The 19501-nt window shown below is 38.3% G+C and overlaps 1 protein-coding gene across 2 annotated transcripts; it reads left to right on the top strand.

Annotated features, from left to right (window-relative positions):
• The first annotated feature begins 851 nt into the window (after nt 1-851).
• ARL5B (ADP ribosylation factor like GTPase 5B) lies at nt 852-18593 on the top strand. 2 transcript variants are annotated; one of them, XM_068404737.1, is made up of 6 exons: nt 852-1019; nt 9673-9733; nt 10923-11070; nt 13947-14030; nt 15668-15819; nt 16558-18593. In XM_068404737.1, exons 1-6 carry the CDS (start codon nt 974-976, stop codon nt 16604-16606), a joined length of 540 nt encoding a protein of 179 aa, XP_068260838.1. In that variant the 5' UTR covers nt 852-973; the 3' UTR covers nt 16607-18593. The 2 variants fall into 2 exon arrangements, with proteins under 2 accessions (XP_068260838.1, XP_068260839.1); XM_068404738.1 differs by lacking the exon at nt 852-1019 and adding an exon at nt 6855-6975.
• Nucleotides 18594-19501: the final 908 nt, after the last annotated feature.

Below are 19501 nucleotides of genomic sequence, written 5' to 3' on the forward strand. Positions count from 1 at the left end.
TCCTCGACCTGCTGGCCACGCTGCCTTTGATGCAGCCCAGAATATGGTTCAATAGACAACTCCAGTACAGAAAGAACTCATTTGACAAAATGTTGCTGGCAGCACTTTCTTTTTCCCCACATTAGCAAGCTTAAAAGCTGCTGAGTGGATTAAAATAATAAGTGTTGTATTTCCACCCCTCCTGCAGGTAAATGCCTGCACATCCCTTCGCTAACGTGGAGCCGGGTTCGTGCTCTTCTACTGACCCTCCCCGAGGTGCTGCAAGGTGAGGAAACCGGGACACCCAGGCAGCAGCTCCATACGCAAGAGCCTAGAGCGCGGCACTGCAACGAGTGTGCTGGGTTTAACTGCTTTACTACTCGGGAAAGCACTGAGTGCCCTGACAACGACGAGCCCCTCCCAACAGTAACGAAGGCCGTGGACCAGCCACAGCGCCGCCCAGCTGAATGTCACGGTTACGGTGCCGGGAAAAGGACGCTGTCCGCACACACCGGCAACGCTCCCGCTCCAGGGCCGAGCACCGCGACCGGGGCTGCTTTCTGCTCCCGGCGGGGGATGAGCACACCCCGCGGCACTCCTCCCTTGCGGGGCGGCTCCCTCTCCCCCGGCCATGCTGCACCCCAGACCCCTCGGCTCTTCATCAGCCCTGGGGAAAAGCGCGGCCCGCTCCTCGCAGCTCGCCCTGAGAGACGCTGCCCGCCCGCCGCGGCCGCTCGCTCCCGCGGAGACCACCCGCCCCGTGCGTACGTGATGACGCACGGAGTCACGCGGCGCGGCAGGCGTTGGGGTGGCCCCTCGCGCCGTGCGGCCGTTGGCCGGGGGCGGGGCAACGCTGTATGCCCGCCCCCCGCGCCGCCGCCTGGCCCCGGGCAGACGCGGGCTGCGTCTGCACGAGGGGAGCCGCGGGAGCTGTCGCCGCCGCCTGGCTGAGCCTTGCGTGCCCGGGGGGCTCGGCGGGAAGCCGCGGCCAGGCATGGGCCTGATATTCGCCAAGCTGTGGGGTCTCTTCGGTAACCAAGGTGGGCGCGGGGCCCGAGCCGGCTGCGGGGAGGTGGGGTGGGCGGCGCGCCGGTGGTGAGCGGGGCGAGTGGAGCCCGCGGGGGCCGCGAGTCGCCGTCGGAGGTCGGGCGTCGGCTCTGCTCGGCGGGCTTCCCCTGAGGGCGCGTCCAGGCCAAAGTTGGGCTTTTCTTTGTGTAGCGCCTTGAGCGCTGGTTCTGCGGCGCCTCATGCTCGGAGTCGCTTTGTTTCCCTGCCTGAGGTGGTCCCTCCTCTCCCCCTTCCTCCCTGTCCGCTCCAAACACTCCGTTTATCCCGGCCAGCCCTTCACGCGGTGTGCTCCTGAGTTCGCATCGTGGTGAATCCTGCTGCCTCTCCGACGTGTTTTTTCACCGTTGTAGCTGCTGAAGCTTTGATGGACGATGAAGGTCTTGTTTGTCTTTGCTGACCCTCTGTTTTTGAGTGGGAATCTGCTATTAAAATCATGCTATTTTTATTTTAAGTATAAAGAAAAAAAAACCCACCAAACTTGTGCTGGGGCCTTTGAGGTAAAGATCTGTTTGTGTTTTGGCAAAGGTGCTAGTTAAATACAGCTAGTGACCCAAGAAAATAACTTCTTAAGCCAAGAATAAAAAAGGTCGTAAGGGGATAGCTTTCTGTTCTCTCCTACCTAGTGCACCCAGCCCCACAATAATGGCTCGTGCTCTAATCCAGAGTTCAAAACTTGTGGCTGCTACCACCTTTAGCTCAGACAGTTATCATAAAAATGGAAAATTATGGTTTATCTATTAATTTATTTATTTTAGTGGATCTTGTGTACCCAGCCTTCTTTGGTTAGAAAATAAAGTAGTCAAGGCATTTATTGTTTGTATTGTTTTCCCTTGAGGCCCTGAGTTTGGAGCAGGCAAACTGATGTCAATGTTACTGTTCTCCATCAGGTTTCCACATGCATGCTTCATTCCCACTTTAAAGTTACTAAAAATGTAGTTAAGCTTTTTTGTTCAACACTTCATTGCCAGTACAATTTTGCAAGTTTTGGGAGGCAGCTACACCTGGTGTCAATAGTCTTGTCACTCTCGGTCCACATCACCTGTCCTAATTCTGTAAATACCAGAGCAAAATCTTGGTGTGTGTACATATTAACATGTATGTGTCAAACTGTCTTTTCATGGGATGGGACTGGGAGGGAGTTCCAGACCATTTATCTTTCCCCTACGTACACTATTCTACCGCATCGTTCCTGAAGTCTTCTGACAGAGTCTTCTGAATTTGTTGTTGATGATTTGAAGATTCTTATTTGTCTGAACTGGAAAACCTGTTTGGTAAGATTCAAGGATCCTCCTATTCTCCAGAAAACTATTAAGTAGTGTCTTGGTTTTCATCAGATACTGCAATCTGCGACTCCTTTCCTTCCATGAAGGACTCCGAAGAGACGTGTAGAAGCAGAGAACTGATCAGGAGATCAGTTAGTACATGATAGATCATGTTTGTACGTGATAACATTAGATTACTTTGTTTCCATTTCATTAGTGGGAAACACATCTTTGTTACTATGTATCAGTGCCTGAAAGGAAAGTTGTTCTTCATAGGTTTAAAATATTAGTGTAAATTAGTATCACAGGTAAGATAAATGAGGCAGTACCATGAAATGCTTACCATTTGGCTTTTATCCGAGTGAGAGGCTTCTGGGATGTGTTCTGATCTCGTGTTGTTGCTGGGCTTCTTTTTGGTTTGGTTTGTTGGGGTTTTTTTGCCCTCTGTTCTTGTGGTGACCACAGAGAAGGAAGTGAGTTTCTTTTCATGACCAAAATTGAAATTCCACCCTAGACAATTATCTTCAAACATAAAGTTTTGACCCATCTAGTGGGAAATTATTCTCTACATGACTATTTTCCTCTAAATACTATTATTAATAATAATAAAGGGTAGTCATTTGTATTGAGTCACAACAACCCCATTCGGACCTGGGGGTGTCGGTCGATAGCCGACTGAATATGAGCCAGCAATGTGCCCAGGTGGCCCAGAAGGCCAACAGCATCCTGGCTTGTATCAGAAATAGTGTGGCCAGCAGGATTAGGGAAGTGATCGTCCCCTTGTACTCGGCACTGATGAGGCCGCACCTCAAATCCTGTGTTCAGTTTTGGGCCCCTCACTACAAGACAGACATTGAGGTGCTGGAGTGAGTCCAAAGGGCAACGAAGCTGGTGAAGGGTCTAGAGCATAAGTCTTGTGAGGAGCAGCTGAGGGAACTGGGGTTGTTTAGTCTGGAGAAAAGGAGGCTGAGGGGAGACCTTGTTGCTCTCTATAACTACCTGAAAGAAGGTTGTAGCGAGGTGGGTGTCGGTCTCTTCTCCTAAGTAACAAGCAATAGGATGAGAAGAAACAGCCTTAAGTTGTGCCAGGGGAGGTTTAGACTGGATATTAGGATAAGTTTCTTCACCAAAAGGGTTGTCAAGCATTGGAAGAGGCTGTCCAGGGAAGTGGTGGAGTCACCATCCCTGGAAATATCTAAGAGACATGTAGATGTGGTGCTTAGGGACATGGGTTAGTGGTGGACTTGGCAGTGTTAGGTTAACGGTTGGACTTGATGATCTTAAAGGTTTTTTCCAAACTAAACGATTCTATGATTCTGTAATTATTCAGTTGGTTTTAGTTGCTATTCTAGTTATATCAAATATAGACAATTTCTTGGAGAATTCATAGGCTGTCTCATGAAAGTGCTTGTTGAGCAGACTGGCACAGTAGCTTACACAATGATTTTGACTATCTAGAGGGAATAATCCAAAGATGCAAATAAACCCCAATGTATGTGGAGCATATCATCAGTTCATCGTGGCTAGTGTGGGTTGTGCTGATAGTCTGAAGCACTTGATACTGACAAGATGAAAGGTTAAACAAAGCAAAGATTTAGAAAGTGCCATCTGTCTTCCATCAAGTAGAGCATGGGGGAGGAGGTGTGCCTAAGTGCTAGAAGATACAGAACAGGAAATTGTTGGCATTTCACTCAGGTATTAATTATGCACCACAATTTTGCTTTACATAAATGTGAATAATAGCTGAGCTGAAAATGCCAAATCTGAAAGGTATTTGATCAATAATGTCTGGACAATATTAAAGAAGTATCTACTGGTGAGCTAATACCGTTAGCTCACAGGAAGAAGATGTATTGGTAGCTTTCTGAAAACTGTACATCGTAAGATAACTAACATCTTAAAATAAGCCCCTTGTGTTTTTGTGCCTCAGGGTTCAAATGTAACCCTGAGTAATGTGCGATGTACAGAAAAATGAGTTAATTCAGAACGACTTCTGCCTGGCAGAAAAGCCTTGTAATGAAGGTACCTTAGATCCTACTAAAGCACTGAATGTAATTTTATTAATTTACACATCATCTTTACTACTTTGCAATTTGATTCCCTTAGTATCCTTTCCAATGGTAAGGACGGGGTACTGGAAAAAAGGTCAAGAGACTTGACCTAATCTGTTTCTAAAAGCATTCAGTGATGTGTCTGTTGACTAATGTTATCTGTTGACCTCTTCCTGCAGCATTTCTTACTATTTGTGTTCACCTGTTTTAGCCCTATGACTTGGGTAGCATCTGTGTGCTCTTACCAGGGAGTTGAATCTGTCTGTTGTTCTGTTTCAATTCACTGTATGTGCAGTAGAAATTGTTCCAGTTGTTTCAGCCCATTTTGATTATAGTTAGCCCATTTTGGCAAACCTGGACTGGCTCATGGTGAAAAATGCAACGGTTAAAATAGTATTGTCTGTCTTTGACCTGTGATGGGAACTTTTAGAAGGGCCTTTAGCTCTTTTTCTTGCTCCCCTGGCAGAATGCTCTTGCTTTTCCATTGCAGTGCACCATCTACTCTCCAAATCTGGTATGTGGGATTATGGAACAAGAAAAGCTGCAGTGCAGAGCAGTTTAAGGAAACTGGGTGATGCCTGTGCTGATCTGTGATCAATGACTAATGAATGATGAGAGGAAGGCTAACAGTCTCTGCCCTGAGCACAGTCGGTCAGGGGATATCTATTTAGTTCTGTGGATATGTTTGGAAGGGTTCATTTCCCGCTTGAGTTTGGCAGTAGTCTTTAAACAGCAGCTGGTTTTGTTTGGGTGGTGGTAGTGGACAAAACTGTTCCAGGGCCTTATTTAGTCTTGTTTTCTGGTCTCTGTGTCTTTTCAGTGCAGAGATTAAAGCCTGATGGAGGGAGGACAATAAGCATTTCTATGTCGTTCAGCTCTCAATATATATTGTCTTTTAATCAAGTAGTAATTGAAGGATGCAAACTGAAGTAGCGATACTTCTAAGAGAAACAATTGGCTTAAAAATAGACTTGTCTTTTTTCTAGGTGACTTACTGATGGCTTCCTAATTCTTTGTCCTTATTTTTGAAATGGACAAAAAACACTGTCTGAGTATTGTTTTCATTTAAAATATTGTGCCCTGCAGCCATTTAAAGTCTAGTTATAGTGTCATACATTCAGACTGAATTTACACTTATTTTGAAAATAACTTTTTAAAGTATGTTTAAAAAAAATCAGACTTCAAAAATGACCGGCTTAAGCTATGATTCAGTACTCAAATGGCAGTTTTCTAAGCAACATGTAGTAACATGAATAAATGGCGGAGCAACTAACTTATTGCCTCTGTTAACACAAAGCTGAATAGAACTAGCTTGACTTACCATTCAATCAATACTATCAAGATTGCTCTTAATGAAGCTATAAGGGAAAAACAGAATTGAATGTCAGCAGCCCTGTTAAAGGCAGCTCTGACAATTGCCAGTACCTTATTCCTTTGTGCGTGTGGCTGATAGAGTTCCTTAAGAAGTTCACAAATCTGTATTTTAATTTTTTTGAATGATAGTCATTCAAAGTCTTCCAGGTTGCTCTGAATAAATGCTATAGGTGTTAAAAAACTGCCGTAACAAAAATAATGGTAGCTCTAAGTCAAGGTGATTGAATTTCTGTAATTCCACAGTTTACTTCACTTAGGCTTGCTGACAGTTCCCAGACTGTACAGTCAGGTTAGCAGAGACGATTATCAGGAAAACCATATGGATTTTGGTTCCAGTGACTGCTAAAGGCTACTTTCTTGTAATCAAGTCTAGAAGTACAAGATGTATTTAAGCAGTTCTTTTGTGTTTAAAAGAAGACTCTAAGGCAACTTCTAGTGCGCAGAATGAATCCTTGTATTGAAATGTCTTTGAACTTTAGAAAAATGCTATTCCTCCTGCCTCCTCTTTAGCAAACTTCTATCTGCATTCTGTCTTCAGCCTTGAAGCCTCCAAGATTGTTGTTCTTCGGAACTAGATGTGGGTTTTGTATTTCACAGCCTGAAAAGTATTGGTACCCTTTCCAATATTAATTTCTTCTTTCAGATACATTGGAAAAGCCTTGCTCATTATTTAAGTATTTAGAAATATTTTTATTTTTAGTTTTTGCAACTTAGAAAGAGAAAAGGGCAAAGTTCTAAGAATTGAATCTTCAGGTTTGGGTCCTTTTACCACAGAGGAATATAGAAGACTAAGTGAAGAAAAGAGTATATTATGTTTTCCTTCTAACATCTGCATGAAGATAATCTTCACGGTCCTATTATTTTGTAATACTAGACTGCCAGAGATTTTTTTTTTTAACAATACTATATATATATATTTTTTTTTTTTAAAACAGTCTGCCAGGAATGGTTGATATAACAGAATTCTTTGAGTTCTTTTAAACAATAGTTTAATACTGTTTGGTTTTTTTTTTCGTCTGCATATACCTACTTTTTCTACTTATTTTTTTTCCCCCCTCTTTCTACCTGATTTATAAAGACTCTGCTCTTCTGCTCTGGCAACTCTGTTACAGATTTTCTTCTTCCTTTGCCGAGAACGTGGTGGACTGGGGAAATATTCATGAATACACCCCAAACTGAGTTTGAATACCAGCCAGTGAAAAATAGAAACTTGGGTTAGTTTATAAGTACAGAACACAAGTGTGAGTATAAATCACTGCCTATGGTTTACTCCATAATTGTCCCTTCTCTTAAATGTAGCATCTGTCTTCTGCTAGTTGCTCTTGTAATCACGTATTCGTCTTGCTAAAATTTTGTTCTGTCTTACTTTGGCAGTTTTTAAGTTCACATGTTTTTTTCTCTAATGCACATATACAAGTAAAAATTCTGTAATCTAACCAAACTAGACAGAAATTCACCTTCTGAGTATGTAAGTGAAGGGTTTTCCATCACCAGAGATGACAATTCTGAAAGAAACTACCGTTAATAAAAGGTGGAAACTGCTATTTGTATGAGACGCTGATGCTTTCGTCTTATTATTTTCATCACCAAATCAACATTAATTAACACTTTTGTGACTGTTTCTTGTGTGTGCTATTCAGTTACTGTATAAAGTACCATTTGACTACAGAGCAACACAGATAAGCTGTGCCTTGTTTTCCCAATTACTGTTGAACCATTCACGCTTCAGTGGCTTTCGAAAACAGTCATCTCAACGGGGATTTTTTTTTTCATTACTTTAAGTAGCGTGATATTGTTTCATCCAATGCTTTTCTCACTCATTCCTAAGTAAGACTCTGTAGTCTAATTTGAAGGTGGGTTGGAGCAATGTAATGCCTGACTGGAATTCCTTTTATTTTCCTCCATGAAAACAACTCAAACAGAATGTTGCAAAAGTAGGGTCATCTTCTCCCAGCCAATAGTTGACAACATGCAACAGAAGGGTGTTTCGGTGTTTGAACTTTGAAAGCCCTTTAAACTCAACTGAATTTGAAGAAGAGGTAGACAGTCTAGCTATGTGGCATGGTTTATTAGAGTTGAAAGCAGAGAGGATTTTATACCATTTTCGTATTGGGAAAGGTTATTAGTTACTGATGCTACTTCTTGTGGAGCTAAAAATATTACTGGGGTTAAGGCCAGGAAAAGTTCTTTCCTTAGAATGTGTTGGCAGGATGCAGTAGTAGGGGAACTATATACATATCAGCATTTGTTAGGGCCATATTGCATAGTAAAACTTCCAAAAGTCCCAAGTGTTTTTTTAAAATCACTTTCAGTATGAAAAGACCTAGGTTATTATATATAAACAGATTTAAAAACAAGCAAACAAACCCCCTTTAATTCTTTCTTAGACCACCCATTTGCAGGCAAAAACCCACCCATTTGATATTTATGATAGATCTTCTGACCTTTTAGTAATTTGTTATAAGTCTTGTAGATTGAATGTGGTATTTTAGAGGAAATCTTTAAGCTGTGAACCATGTTCTGCTTTGGAATAAATGCCCTAGAATTGTAAATATTGCCCCTTCAAAAGTGAGCCTGTTCACAGAGTTTTTATGCAAGTTTTATTTCTAGTATCCATTTGTAAATTCTCTGCTCTCAAGTGATTTGCTTTTTTGTCAGTAAGCGGATCAGTATCTTCTAACTTCACACGTGTATCAAAAAGAACCACCATTCTAATTGGCTGTGCTGCTGTGTTTGAAATTCTAAGAGGGATTAACTACAGAGAAGCATATAAATTCTGGAGTTTTTTGTTGGTTCTGTTTGGTTTTGGTTTTGTTTCCCCTGTGCCTGAAAAAATTACATTGCAGCATTTGGAAGATCACTGTTTTATAAGCTGGACTTCACAGCAGGTTGAAGGAGGTGATCTTTCCGTTCTTCTCAGCACTGGTGAGGCCTCACCTGGAGTGCTGGGTCCAGTTCCAGGCTCCTCAGTACAAGAGAGACATGGACATACTGGAGAGAGCCCAGCAATGGGCCACTAGGATGATTAAGGGACTGGAGCATCTCACATATGAGAAGAGTCTGGGAGAGCTGAGGCTGTTTAGCCTTGAGAAGAAAAGGCTCAGAGGGGATCTTCTTAATGTATATAAATACCTGAAGGGAAGGTGCAAAGAGGACAGAGCCAGGCTTGTCTCAGTGGTGCCCAGTGACAGGACCAGAGGCAACGGGCACCAACTGAAACACAGGAGGTTCCTTCTGAACATCAAGAAACACTTTTTCACCGTGAGGGTGACAGCACTGACACAGGTTGCCCAGGGAGGTTGTGGAGTCTCCACCCTTGCAGATACTCAAAACCCATATGGACGTGGTCCTGCAAAACTGGCTCTAGGTGGTCCTGGTTGAGCGAGGGGGTTGGACCAGATGACCTCCAGAAGTGTCTTCCAACCTCAACCATTGTCATTCTGTAACTTTTTAGTTCAGAAATTGCAACACTGGAATTTGTGATCTATTCAAAATACAGCTTCCTCTTAGTTTATACTGTATGAATGATGATGGTCCCTTAACAAGTGGTTATTATTGAGCTTTTAATGTTAGGCTAATATTTTGTGCAGTCTTTGGATGTTTGGTGATGTTCTTAAGATGATACACTGCTATGAGTTATATTTTTTCATTGTACTTTTCTTTCTAAAACTAGATTTTTTTAATGAAGTAATCATAGTAGTAACCATTCCTTTATGAAGACTTCAAGTACTGACTTTTCCTAAAACCGTAGTCTCAGGAAAAGATGAGGCTGTGTGGATTTTTTTTTTTTCCTGTCCTGAAGTCACCAGTAGTCTGTGTAAACTATTGAAATAAGACAAACAAGCAGATGCTTTCTTCAGTAAGGAAAAGTGATTAACCAGAATTATGATTATTGCTGTTTCCACAAATTTATTCTTTTCTTTTCTGTGTATATGCAGAGCACAAAGTAATCATAGTGGGACTTGACAATGCTGGAAAGACTACTATTCTTTACCAATTGTAAGTAAATGAACCATTTTGTTTTTCTGTTTACATTTTAGTATTTGTCACTGTTTAATCATTGAAAATTCAGCTTTGCAACCTGGTGGAATCTCTAGGGTTCTAGATCACAGTTTGTACATTAATGGTATTAGTTGTAAACAGAATAAATATTTAAAGGATAAGTGGAGGAACGGCAGTGTTTTAAAACTGAACTGTAACAAAATTGTATATACAAGCACAAAGTGAACTGCAAATTCTTTTGCCATCTAATCCCATCTTTATTTGTAAGCATAGAAATAATTCTGTCGCCAAGAACTGCAAAGAAGAAAGTGATTTCTAAATTAATGGAAATTCTAGCCACTCTGCAAGAATCCATAAATGTTTCCAAATGTTTCCTGATTCCAGTGTCTACAATTTGTGATGGAGGATTCCTCAAAATAGTATTTCATCTTGCCTAGATCCTACCTTAAGCATTTTCAGTAATATCGTTGCAGTCAAATCTTGCCAGCGCTACAAGAATATCTATGATAAATTCAAGAATAATGGCAGGAATGTAATTACTATTGTAAATGTGGAAAAGGAGGAGAGTGTAGCCAAATTACTATGCATGTATTTGGATACAAAGGCAGCAGAGAACTTTTTCGAAAAAACCTTTTTCCTAAGCACTTTTGACAAAGCTTAAAGGTAGAACTGAGACATTTTCAGTTATGTAAACAAACAGTCCTTAGTAATTTCTTTTAATATTGAGTTACTAAGTTGAGTGCTCTGATAAAATTATATTCTGATTTACATTTTGCACAATTTAGTGTTGCCCTTTTTTGGGATCTTTAGAATAGCAGCTTCTACTTTGAAACAAGTGCTTTTTAATATCTGTTAGAGAGTGTCCTTTAAAAACAGAAGCCTCTTAAAATGCAGCTGCTTATCCATTTGTTATAAGCCTTTTATGTGCTTATTTTTCTTTGCTGATACCTTTAAGCATGTCTACAGTCTCTTCTACAAAAGCACGCTAGAACTTTGTCAACCACAGTTTTTAGTCCAAATTCAGATTGAACTAATCTTTTTACTAAAGAACTGCTCTTAAATATTTGCTTTATTTCTATAAAAGTTGAAATGTGTAGCTTTTACAAAAAATTTGTTGTAATTGAGCTGTGACAAGCCTTGTGGATTTTACTGGCTGGTCTTTATGGTGTGATATTGTTTCCTTTAGCTTAATGAATGAAGTGGTTCATACTTCTCCAACCATAGGAAGCAATGTAGAAGAAATAGTGGTAAAAAACACTCATTTCTTAATGTGGGATATTGGAGGACAAGAATCATTACGGTCATCATGGAATACCTATTATTCAAACACAGAGGTATGAAAAGCTGCTTTGAAATCTGCAAATTCAATAAGTTTGTTTGAAATTGTATTTATTTATTAGGAATATTGGTAGATTTTCGTAAAAATTGCAGCTGTATTATTTTAAAATCTTTTTGAGGAAGAACAAACCCCAAAAGTATAAGGTGTCTCTGCTATGCAGCCAATCTTCTGGTAATATTTGAAGTATTTTTCCTGTATACTTTACAGTAATGTTGTTTGTTCCGTGGTACAAACTGTGAAGTTAGACTTTTTTCCTAGACAATCAAATGATATCAAAATGCATTTCAGATCAAACGGGCTTTTTGCATGTTTTTTCAAGGAGATTAAAAAGAAAATTTTGCAATGTACTTTGCAAATTCGGTGAGGGTTTGCAGTGGTTAACTGAACTTCTGTACATCTAGTCTGAAATGTTTTTGAGGTAACAATAATTAAGGATGAGGAATGAAACTTTCTCTAGGCAGCAGTATTTAAAAAGCTCATCAGCTTGTGGCTTTTATCCAAAGGATAAAGGAAAGTCTAGATGTGCAGTACTGATGAGGTAACTGGTAAAGCTGCCATTGCTGAAAAATTTGGAGTAGAACTCAGCAACAGTTGTCTTTTGGGGGTTTGTTTTTTGTGCCAGTCTTTTTGATGCCAAAAGGTTATCAACGCATCATGCATATAAAATGTCTGTAGCCTCACTCTGAGACTTCTTCATTGATGTGAAAGATTTTAGACTTAGTTTCTTACCATTTCTACTAGAAGTAGAGATCTCCTGTAGATATTACTCATTATATAAACATTCCATCCTCTGGAAAAATGAGGTTTTCTGCCCTATGCCCCTCTTTGAGAGAGGGGAGGTTAGAGTGATCCACCTCAGATGTTCAGAAACTTTATCTACTGAAAGCTTGGTGATGACATCTCAACCTTCATCTCTAGTATTTTAAACTTATTTTAAATTTTATCTAGAAAAGTATGGCTACATCTAAGACACATACGCATGAGGGTTAAGAGACTTCTGCCGGCATTGTCTGGTACAGTAAGAATAAGTTCTTGACATCAGTCCATTGAGAATCTTTGATTTTGGAATTTGGGGAGATGCATGTGTTAGTTCTTTTTTTGATCCTTTTGGGACGTTCTTCATCCTATTCCAGCTAGTAAGTGTTTGAAATCCAGTGTTTTCTAGGACTTGGAAAGAAGAACTTTCCCTTTACTAAGAAGCTTTGTCTGCTGGAAACAGTTGAGGAAGAAAAGGGGTCTGATTACTATGCTAATCCTAGCCTCCCCGATATGAATAATTCCTTTACTGTTTCTCCTCATCTGCTAGACATCTCGAAGTCACAGCAGCATTAAGTTGACTTAGTTTTTTGTACTTTGAATGAAAGTGTGTTTTGAATCTCCTTAATTTTATAAGGCAAAGTGATTTGGAGCATATGTTGGACAATTATAGTGGTGACTTCTAATCCTACTTTTTTATTACTCTCTCTTTTCTCTCTTTTGTTATCTGTAAATTGAAGCAATCTAAACAAAATCTCTTGAGTAATGTAAAAATCCCACAAATAAGCTTTTCAGTGCATACCTGTCCTAATTAGTTTCAACTTAATATGGTTAATTCTGCAATCCTGTTTAAAGAGTCAGATCATATTATTAGAGAAAGGGTGTTGAGACAGGCTTACAGACACAGTATTTGGGGGGAGAATTAAGGCGAGGGAGCTCTCATGGTTAAGTTATCAGGGTTGTGGTAAACAAAAAGAGTTACAGTAAACGAGAAAAGGGATGGAAAAGTTTTCCCATCTCAGCAGAGAAGTGATGAAGTCTCTCAGATGAATGTCATCTTGGTTGCCTCTCTGGTGTAGCATTGAACTCCCTATTGGTTCTGTTTGGAGCACACTCTGGGCAGGGCAACTGTTGAACACTGATCGGTTGTTATGGTTTGTGAATACATACTATTGTGTGATGCTTACAAGCATTTACTTGAGTATTACTTACTATGTAACACCATGTCTTTTTCCTCTCTAGTGTAAGGCTATAAAATAGAAGGTACAAAACAAGGGGCAGAAAGAGTGGGCTAAAAGAGAGTAATTTTCATACCAGTGACAATTGCTTCCTATGGGAGACCTGATGTACCAGAGCTAGCAGCATCTGAGGATTCACAAGTGCATGGCCATGAGAATAATGTGCCTGGCAGGAACAGTGAGCGTAAAATCACTGCTATATCCATCTCCAGGTGCCTAGGTAGAAGGGTGCAAAGTTGTGAGAGTCCAACTGCACAGGCCCTTTGCAGTACAAAGGTTAATGTGTTGCGCAACAACATAATGCTAAGCCCTACAGATACATAGCTTTCTGAGGTCTGATGTACTACTTTAAATTAACATTTCTTAAGCCTTATGAGTAAGATGATGCTGAATTGCTAAAAATGCTTCTTTCAAAATAGGGAATGTCAATTTCAGTTTTAAAGTTTTCTGGGTATGCAAGTAGTAGCAGACAGTAATAGTTGTTTTCATTGATAACTGTGTAGCAAGTTTGTCATCCACTTTTTAAATGTAATACATTATCTGTAGGTGCTTTTAGTACCTACATCAACATTTTGCTTATGATGTAGAGCCTGAAAATCCACCAAGGAGGTTTAACCGTAGTAATGAAAGTAGATCTTAATAGTGGTGCTGAAATGTACAAGGACAATAATTTTTTTTTTTTAACTATAATTTTCACGTATGATTCCCAGGGCTCCAGCAAAAGGCTGTAACAATAAACCTCTTGTTCTATTTTCTAGTGTGCTCTGAAAGTCTATGTCTCTTTTACGTAGGAAGAAGTGGTAGTTGTCTCTTGAAAACGTGCTTTCTGTAATTTATACTTCGTACTTACGTACTGTACTATTGTTTTTTCCACTAGTTCATCATTCTTGTTGTTGACAGCATTGATAGAGAGCGACTTTCTATTACAAAAGAAGAACTTTATAGAATGCTGGCTCATGAGGTATGGTGGGGAGATGGGATAATAGTTTTCTTTTGTTGTGAACAGTCAAATAACATTACATGCTTCCTATGTTAGCAAAAATTAATCTGTCACAAAAAACTTCTGAGCCTAAATGTGCATGCATGTTGGTCACATTTTAAAACCATGTAAATTACAAATAATCAACAAAGTTGTTAAGAGGCAATCTTCTAATAGGGCTTGCTTGATTGTAATCAAATCACTCTTTACTTTGCAAATGTTGATCTTGTAAAATATCTTAATACCCAGTTACATTAATATGAAGTTTATTGTTCACCACTCTCACTTCTTTCAGTTAAATAGTTAAAATCCTTTTTTTTTTTAATTAAAAATTAATTATTAATTAAAAATAAAAAATCCTTAATTAAGGGGCATATCTAATACTATGGATAAATTAGTTTCAGTTGAGTTTCCTTCTGAATTATTTTGTTTGTAGTTTTATTATTATATGTTGTATTGAGGACTGCTCAGCATTGGGTCAACTCCTTCAAACATCCTAAATTAACATCTACATGGGATTAGCTAAAGTACATGAAAACCTTCTGTGATCACTCTCAAGCCAGATTAGGGTTGTTTTAAATCTAAATATCTGTCTTCATATTTGAAGGAAAAGAATTTAGTACAATGCAAGTAATTCTGTGGAGTTCAAATGAGTGAGATTTTTACTTTATAGTTTGGGTCTGGTAGTAAGGAGCAAATACACTACCAAAAAAGGTGGAAAGATGACTTTTTGTGGTGAAGTTTTCCCATGTAGTTTATAAATTTCCAGTGTTATAAACTCTTATGAGATTGTGTTCTACTATCTCTTGAAAACAGTTTGTAGGCCTAGACTGGACTACTTAGAGGAGTGAATTTTCAACTTTGGATCATAAAGGTTTCGGTTTTTTTCTCTTGATGGAGAAATAGTCTCCAAATTTAATATATATTTGAATGTGTTGAACACTCGTAATTACAACTGGTAGCTTCCTGAGTATTGCATTTGTTTATCCTTCTGCACTCCTAAAACCATACATCCCAGTTCTTGTTTCATTGCTGTGTGGAATTCTAATTTCTATACAGAAACAAAACAACTTTTTATTAGTTTCTGTTTTTACTAAAGCTGCTGCAGCATTATTCGAGCTCCCTTTCTGGAACAGTAGGATAAAACAAGAATTTAGATAGCTTTCTTAAGTTGTTACTGCTTTCATCACTACAGAACTTGTTTAATGAAGTTGAAAGTAATTTCAAGGGAATGATATCTATGCGGCTTTTCCATTTGAATAGTATCTAATGTAGAGTTTGGGCTGTTTATCCAATAATAATTCTGCTGGGTGGTTTGGAGTTTTATGAAATATATTTTAACAAGACTTTCATTAGGTAACATGAACATGTGGTCAACAGCAAAAGGATAGTCATATAATGCATTATGATTTGATTCTCTGTGGTGGTGAACACTTCTGAATAAATTGGTTTCTTCAGTCTTAATGTAATTAATTTTTAATTCAGTAAGTCTGTTAAAACTCCATGCTGCTGTGTAATTGTAGATTAGCTTGAATACAGTTCTTTTAAGAATTTCAGTTAACACAATGACCTTTTAGTTCTTTATAATAACTATTATGACTACTCTAAATTACTTCTAGGATTTACGGAAGGCTGCAGTTCTCATCTTTGCAAACAAGCAGGACATGAAAGGTTGCATGACAGCTGCCGAGATATCTACATACCTCACCCTTAGCTCCATAAAGGATCACCCGTGGCACATTCAGTCCTGTTGTGCTTTGACAGGAGAAGGGTAAATGTTTACTGCTTAGTATAGTAATATATGGTTAATGAGAATACTGATTAAGAAGCCTTTTGACACCAATGTGGATTTCCTGAAAGAACGTATTTTCTGATCTTTGCAGTCAGAGGGAAACTTAACTTTTCCTTTTCTGTATTGAACCTTCATAAAAAAAACAAAACAACATCAAAGGGAAGCCTTATCTTCTGAAATGGAAGACTTTTAAATAGAGATGCAAATTGAGTGAGTAAGCAGATTAGATCCCATGCGATCTTGGTGTTGAATAGAAACATATTTTTAATTTTGTAATGGGATTTTTAAAATTCTTGATACACTGCCCTTTCATGAACCAATTCAGTCTCGGTACCTGTCCGTTGTCTTTTAGCATTAGTATGTAAAGGTCTAGCTTTCAAGTCAGCAGTCTTTCAGGGGAAACCTGTAGAAAAATAAAAACTTACTTGGTTCCATGTACTTATGAGTAAGCATGTTAAAAATAGTGTCTTTTAGATTTACAAGGAAAAAAAAAATGAAAGAGTGCCAACCTTCAATAAAATAGCATGCTTGACCATCCTCTTGTGGTTAAAGCCTAAGTAGACTTAGTTTAAGACACTACTCTGTTCATGTTTCAATCCCAATTCTGGCTGATTTTATTTATTTTAAGTAGATGTTTTTAAACATAAAACCAAGTAGAAAATATTTTAAAGATGTTGGAATAGAACTATTACCAATATAATATCTCTTATCTTTCAGATTATGCCAGGGTTTGGAGTGGATGACCTCCCGTATTGGAGTGAGATAGCTTATTTTTTTTTTCCCAAAAAGAAGAGACTTCTATTTATCCTGTGAACATGTACATTTTTCTGTACTTCTGGCTGCTGAGGCAGTGACCATGTTTAATTTATATCAGCCAATCCCCAAGCTGTACTTGAATCAAGTGCAGTTGAACTGAAACACAAAGTATTTTCTTAACTTTTTTTAATACACTAATCTTCAACTGGATGAACATTTGTGAATCTGTTTTTAAGCATTGAAATTCCTCTGAATATGTATTCTAACTTTTTCAATGATAGCTTTTTAAAATGTTTTGTCATTGTCAGTATTTCATACTTCCTCTTTCTAAATAGTTTATGTAACTTACTAACATAAATGAGCGCAGTTTGTTTAATAACGAAAAAGTAGTGAGTAGGTTGACTTTACCCTGGCATAGCTCTAGCCTCTGAGGATAACTATATCTCCATCTGGGCTTTCTGGAACATAAGTAGAGTTCTAGCCAGCACAGGAGTTAACAGTTATGAATGCAAATTTTTAAATGCTGAACGAGTTAGTTATAGTTAATATTGTGGTGGCTTTTTACCTGGTATATAATTGAACTTCTGCCTTAAAAGAAATCTATTTCATTCTCAGTTTCTCTGGTAAGTACTTCTAGGATATGATTCTTTTTCTTTTACTTGAAAATACATCTCTCTACAGTGGATAAAAATTTTTTAATTAAGTGCTGGTTTAGTCATTTAGAACTTGAATACTTTTTTAAAAAATAAACCTCTTGATAATTAAATTTGGAATCACAGCAGCCAGTGTTATGTGTAGACTTGCTCTAACCTGTTAAAATTTTAAATTCTGTATACATGAGCCTTCCTCACTTTTTAGTGAGAGTGCTGTTTTCTAAATGAATGGAAGATCAAAAGGGAAGCCAGATTTATAAGCGGAACAAAATCATGGTGCTATGTCTGTAGACTTCAGAGTGAAGCTAATCTTGACATTTATCTACCTACTATCAAAGACATTTTCAGATTTTGTTGCAGATAAAGTATTGTTCCTTAATTTTTGTTTTCAGTATTATTTGCAGGAGCACAGAACTTTTGATGGTGTTCAAGTTAGATTCATTCACCTGAAATTTAGGAACTGAAAGTTGAGAAAGTAGAGCGCTTCCATTTGAGAAACAGGTGTTGAAAGATTGGACCTAGTAATGCTTAATTCAATTTGAAGAAGATGAAGTTAGATCTGTAAAGAGAATCTAAAGCTATGGATGAAGTTAGAGAAGTTGAGAACATTAGCTGCCAAAAAAAACCCAACCACCAAAGGCCCAAAAAAACCATCTGAGGGGAAAAAAACAAAACAAAACAAAAAAAGAAAACAAAACCAATAGTGAACACCCAATTCCTAGTGAAATCCCAGCAGCAGTCAGGTACCTAACCTACATAAATGCTTGCCAGGGTTTCCAAAAGCACCATTCAGCACTTTTACATGCCTACAAACCATGTGGAGTCTGGTTCCTAGAACCATTTTGCTAATTGACTGTAGGCCTTTGTTGACAAAATGTTTCTGATAAATCTTGTTTTGATAATTCAAGCACACTGAGTTTTCTTTAATAAAATGTTGTTTTGTGAATTTCAATTTGATTCCATTTTTATTTGAACAAAGCTTAATGAAATTGTAAAAGTATCAGCAAGTATGTTGTCATAGGTGTTAAAAAGAAGACTTTGAATACATGCAGAATCAGTGATTGGTTGAATGAAGTTATATATTAATGCTGGGAAGCAAAAGTCACATTTAGGAGAAAGACTATGTTGAGTGTCAAGTCAAAATGCTCAGAAAATAATTTACATCAGTGAAAAGTAATGCTTAAAGAAAAAAAGAGGAATGCAAGGCAAGGTTAAAATCTAATGCTAAAGCTTTTTGCTCTGATGTTCATGCTAACAACTGTTCTAACGTGTGAAAATAAGATTTGCTTTGTTCTTAGGGAAGTAAATTATAAATGAAAAAAATAAAATTATACTGTGAATGAGGTTTCTTGTTTGGTGACTTAATAATTTCAGTTTGCAATTTAGATTTATTTTCAGGTTTATTTTTATGTAATTCAGAAGGTAGTCCCGAGTATTTGTAAAAAGCACAATCTGGATGTGTAGCCCTTTGTTGAAAAAAAAAACCAGTATGATTTTATATTTAACATTTTCCAAATAAAACCATTCGTAAATATATAGTTTGATTACTAAATCCAGTCTTATCAGAGGTAATACATCTAGCTTTGATTAGGAGGAAATTGTCATATTGTAGACCTTAGAATATCAGAATAATGAAAGTTTTCTTTTAATTCCTTAACACTTAAGACCTTTGAGTACCTTTAAAGAAGGAAACATTCTTGACAATAGCTATGAATTTGATCACCTTACTACTTCATTTTCTACAACAGTTTTCCATTTATGATATTAGTTTGTTCACAGCATTTATGCTGTGGTTTGTTTCTTTGAAAAAGGCTTGGTGTGGTGTTTGGCGGGGGGGGGTGCGGTATTTTTAATCACCTTCAGAGCCTGTGTCCTGGCTTTGCATGGATAAAATTTATAGAATCACGTTTCTGTTAGATTTTGTTTCAGTTTGTGGCCACCCATGGTGATCAAGGCCATTAGCACTTGAACCCAGGGCAGCTGACCCAGGCTTGCCCACAGGTGTATTCTATATCATTGACATCAAGTTCACTATAAAAGGGAGGGCTTGCTGGGGAGAGGTAGGGCTCTTTTTGCTATTCTCTATTCTAGCATACCTCTTTTCCATTCTCAATGGTATTCCTGGAGCAACTTGCCAGTGCTCTGTAGCTAAGTATAATTTTGTGTGTTTTGTATTATCATTGATATTTGTTTCTTTATTTTATTAAATCTGTTTAACCCATGAGTCTCCCTCCTTTTCCTGATTCCCTTTC

Source organism: Nyctibius grandis, chromosome 7 (genome assembly GCF_013368605.1).
Source record: "Nyctibius grandis isolate bNycGra1 chromosome 7, bNycGra1.pri, whole genome shotgun sequence".
Taxonomy (NCBI): domain Eukaryota; kingdom Metazoa; phylum Chordata; class Aves; order Nyctibiiformes; family Nyctibiidae; genus Nyctibius; species Nyctibius grandis.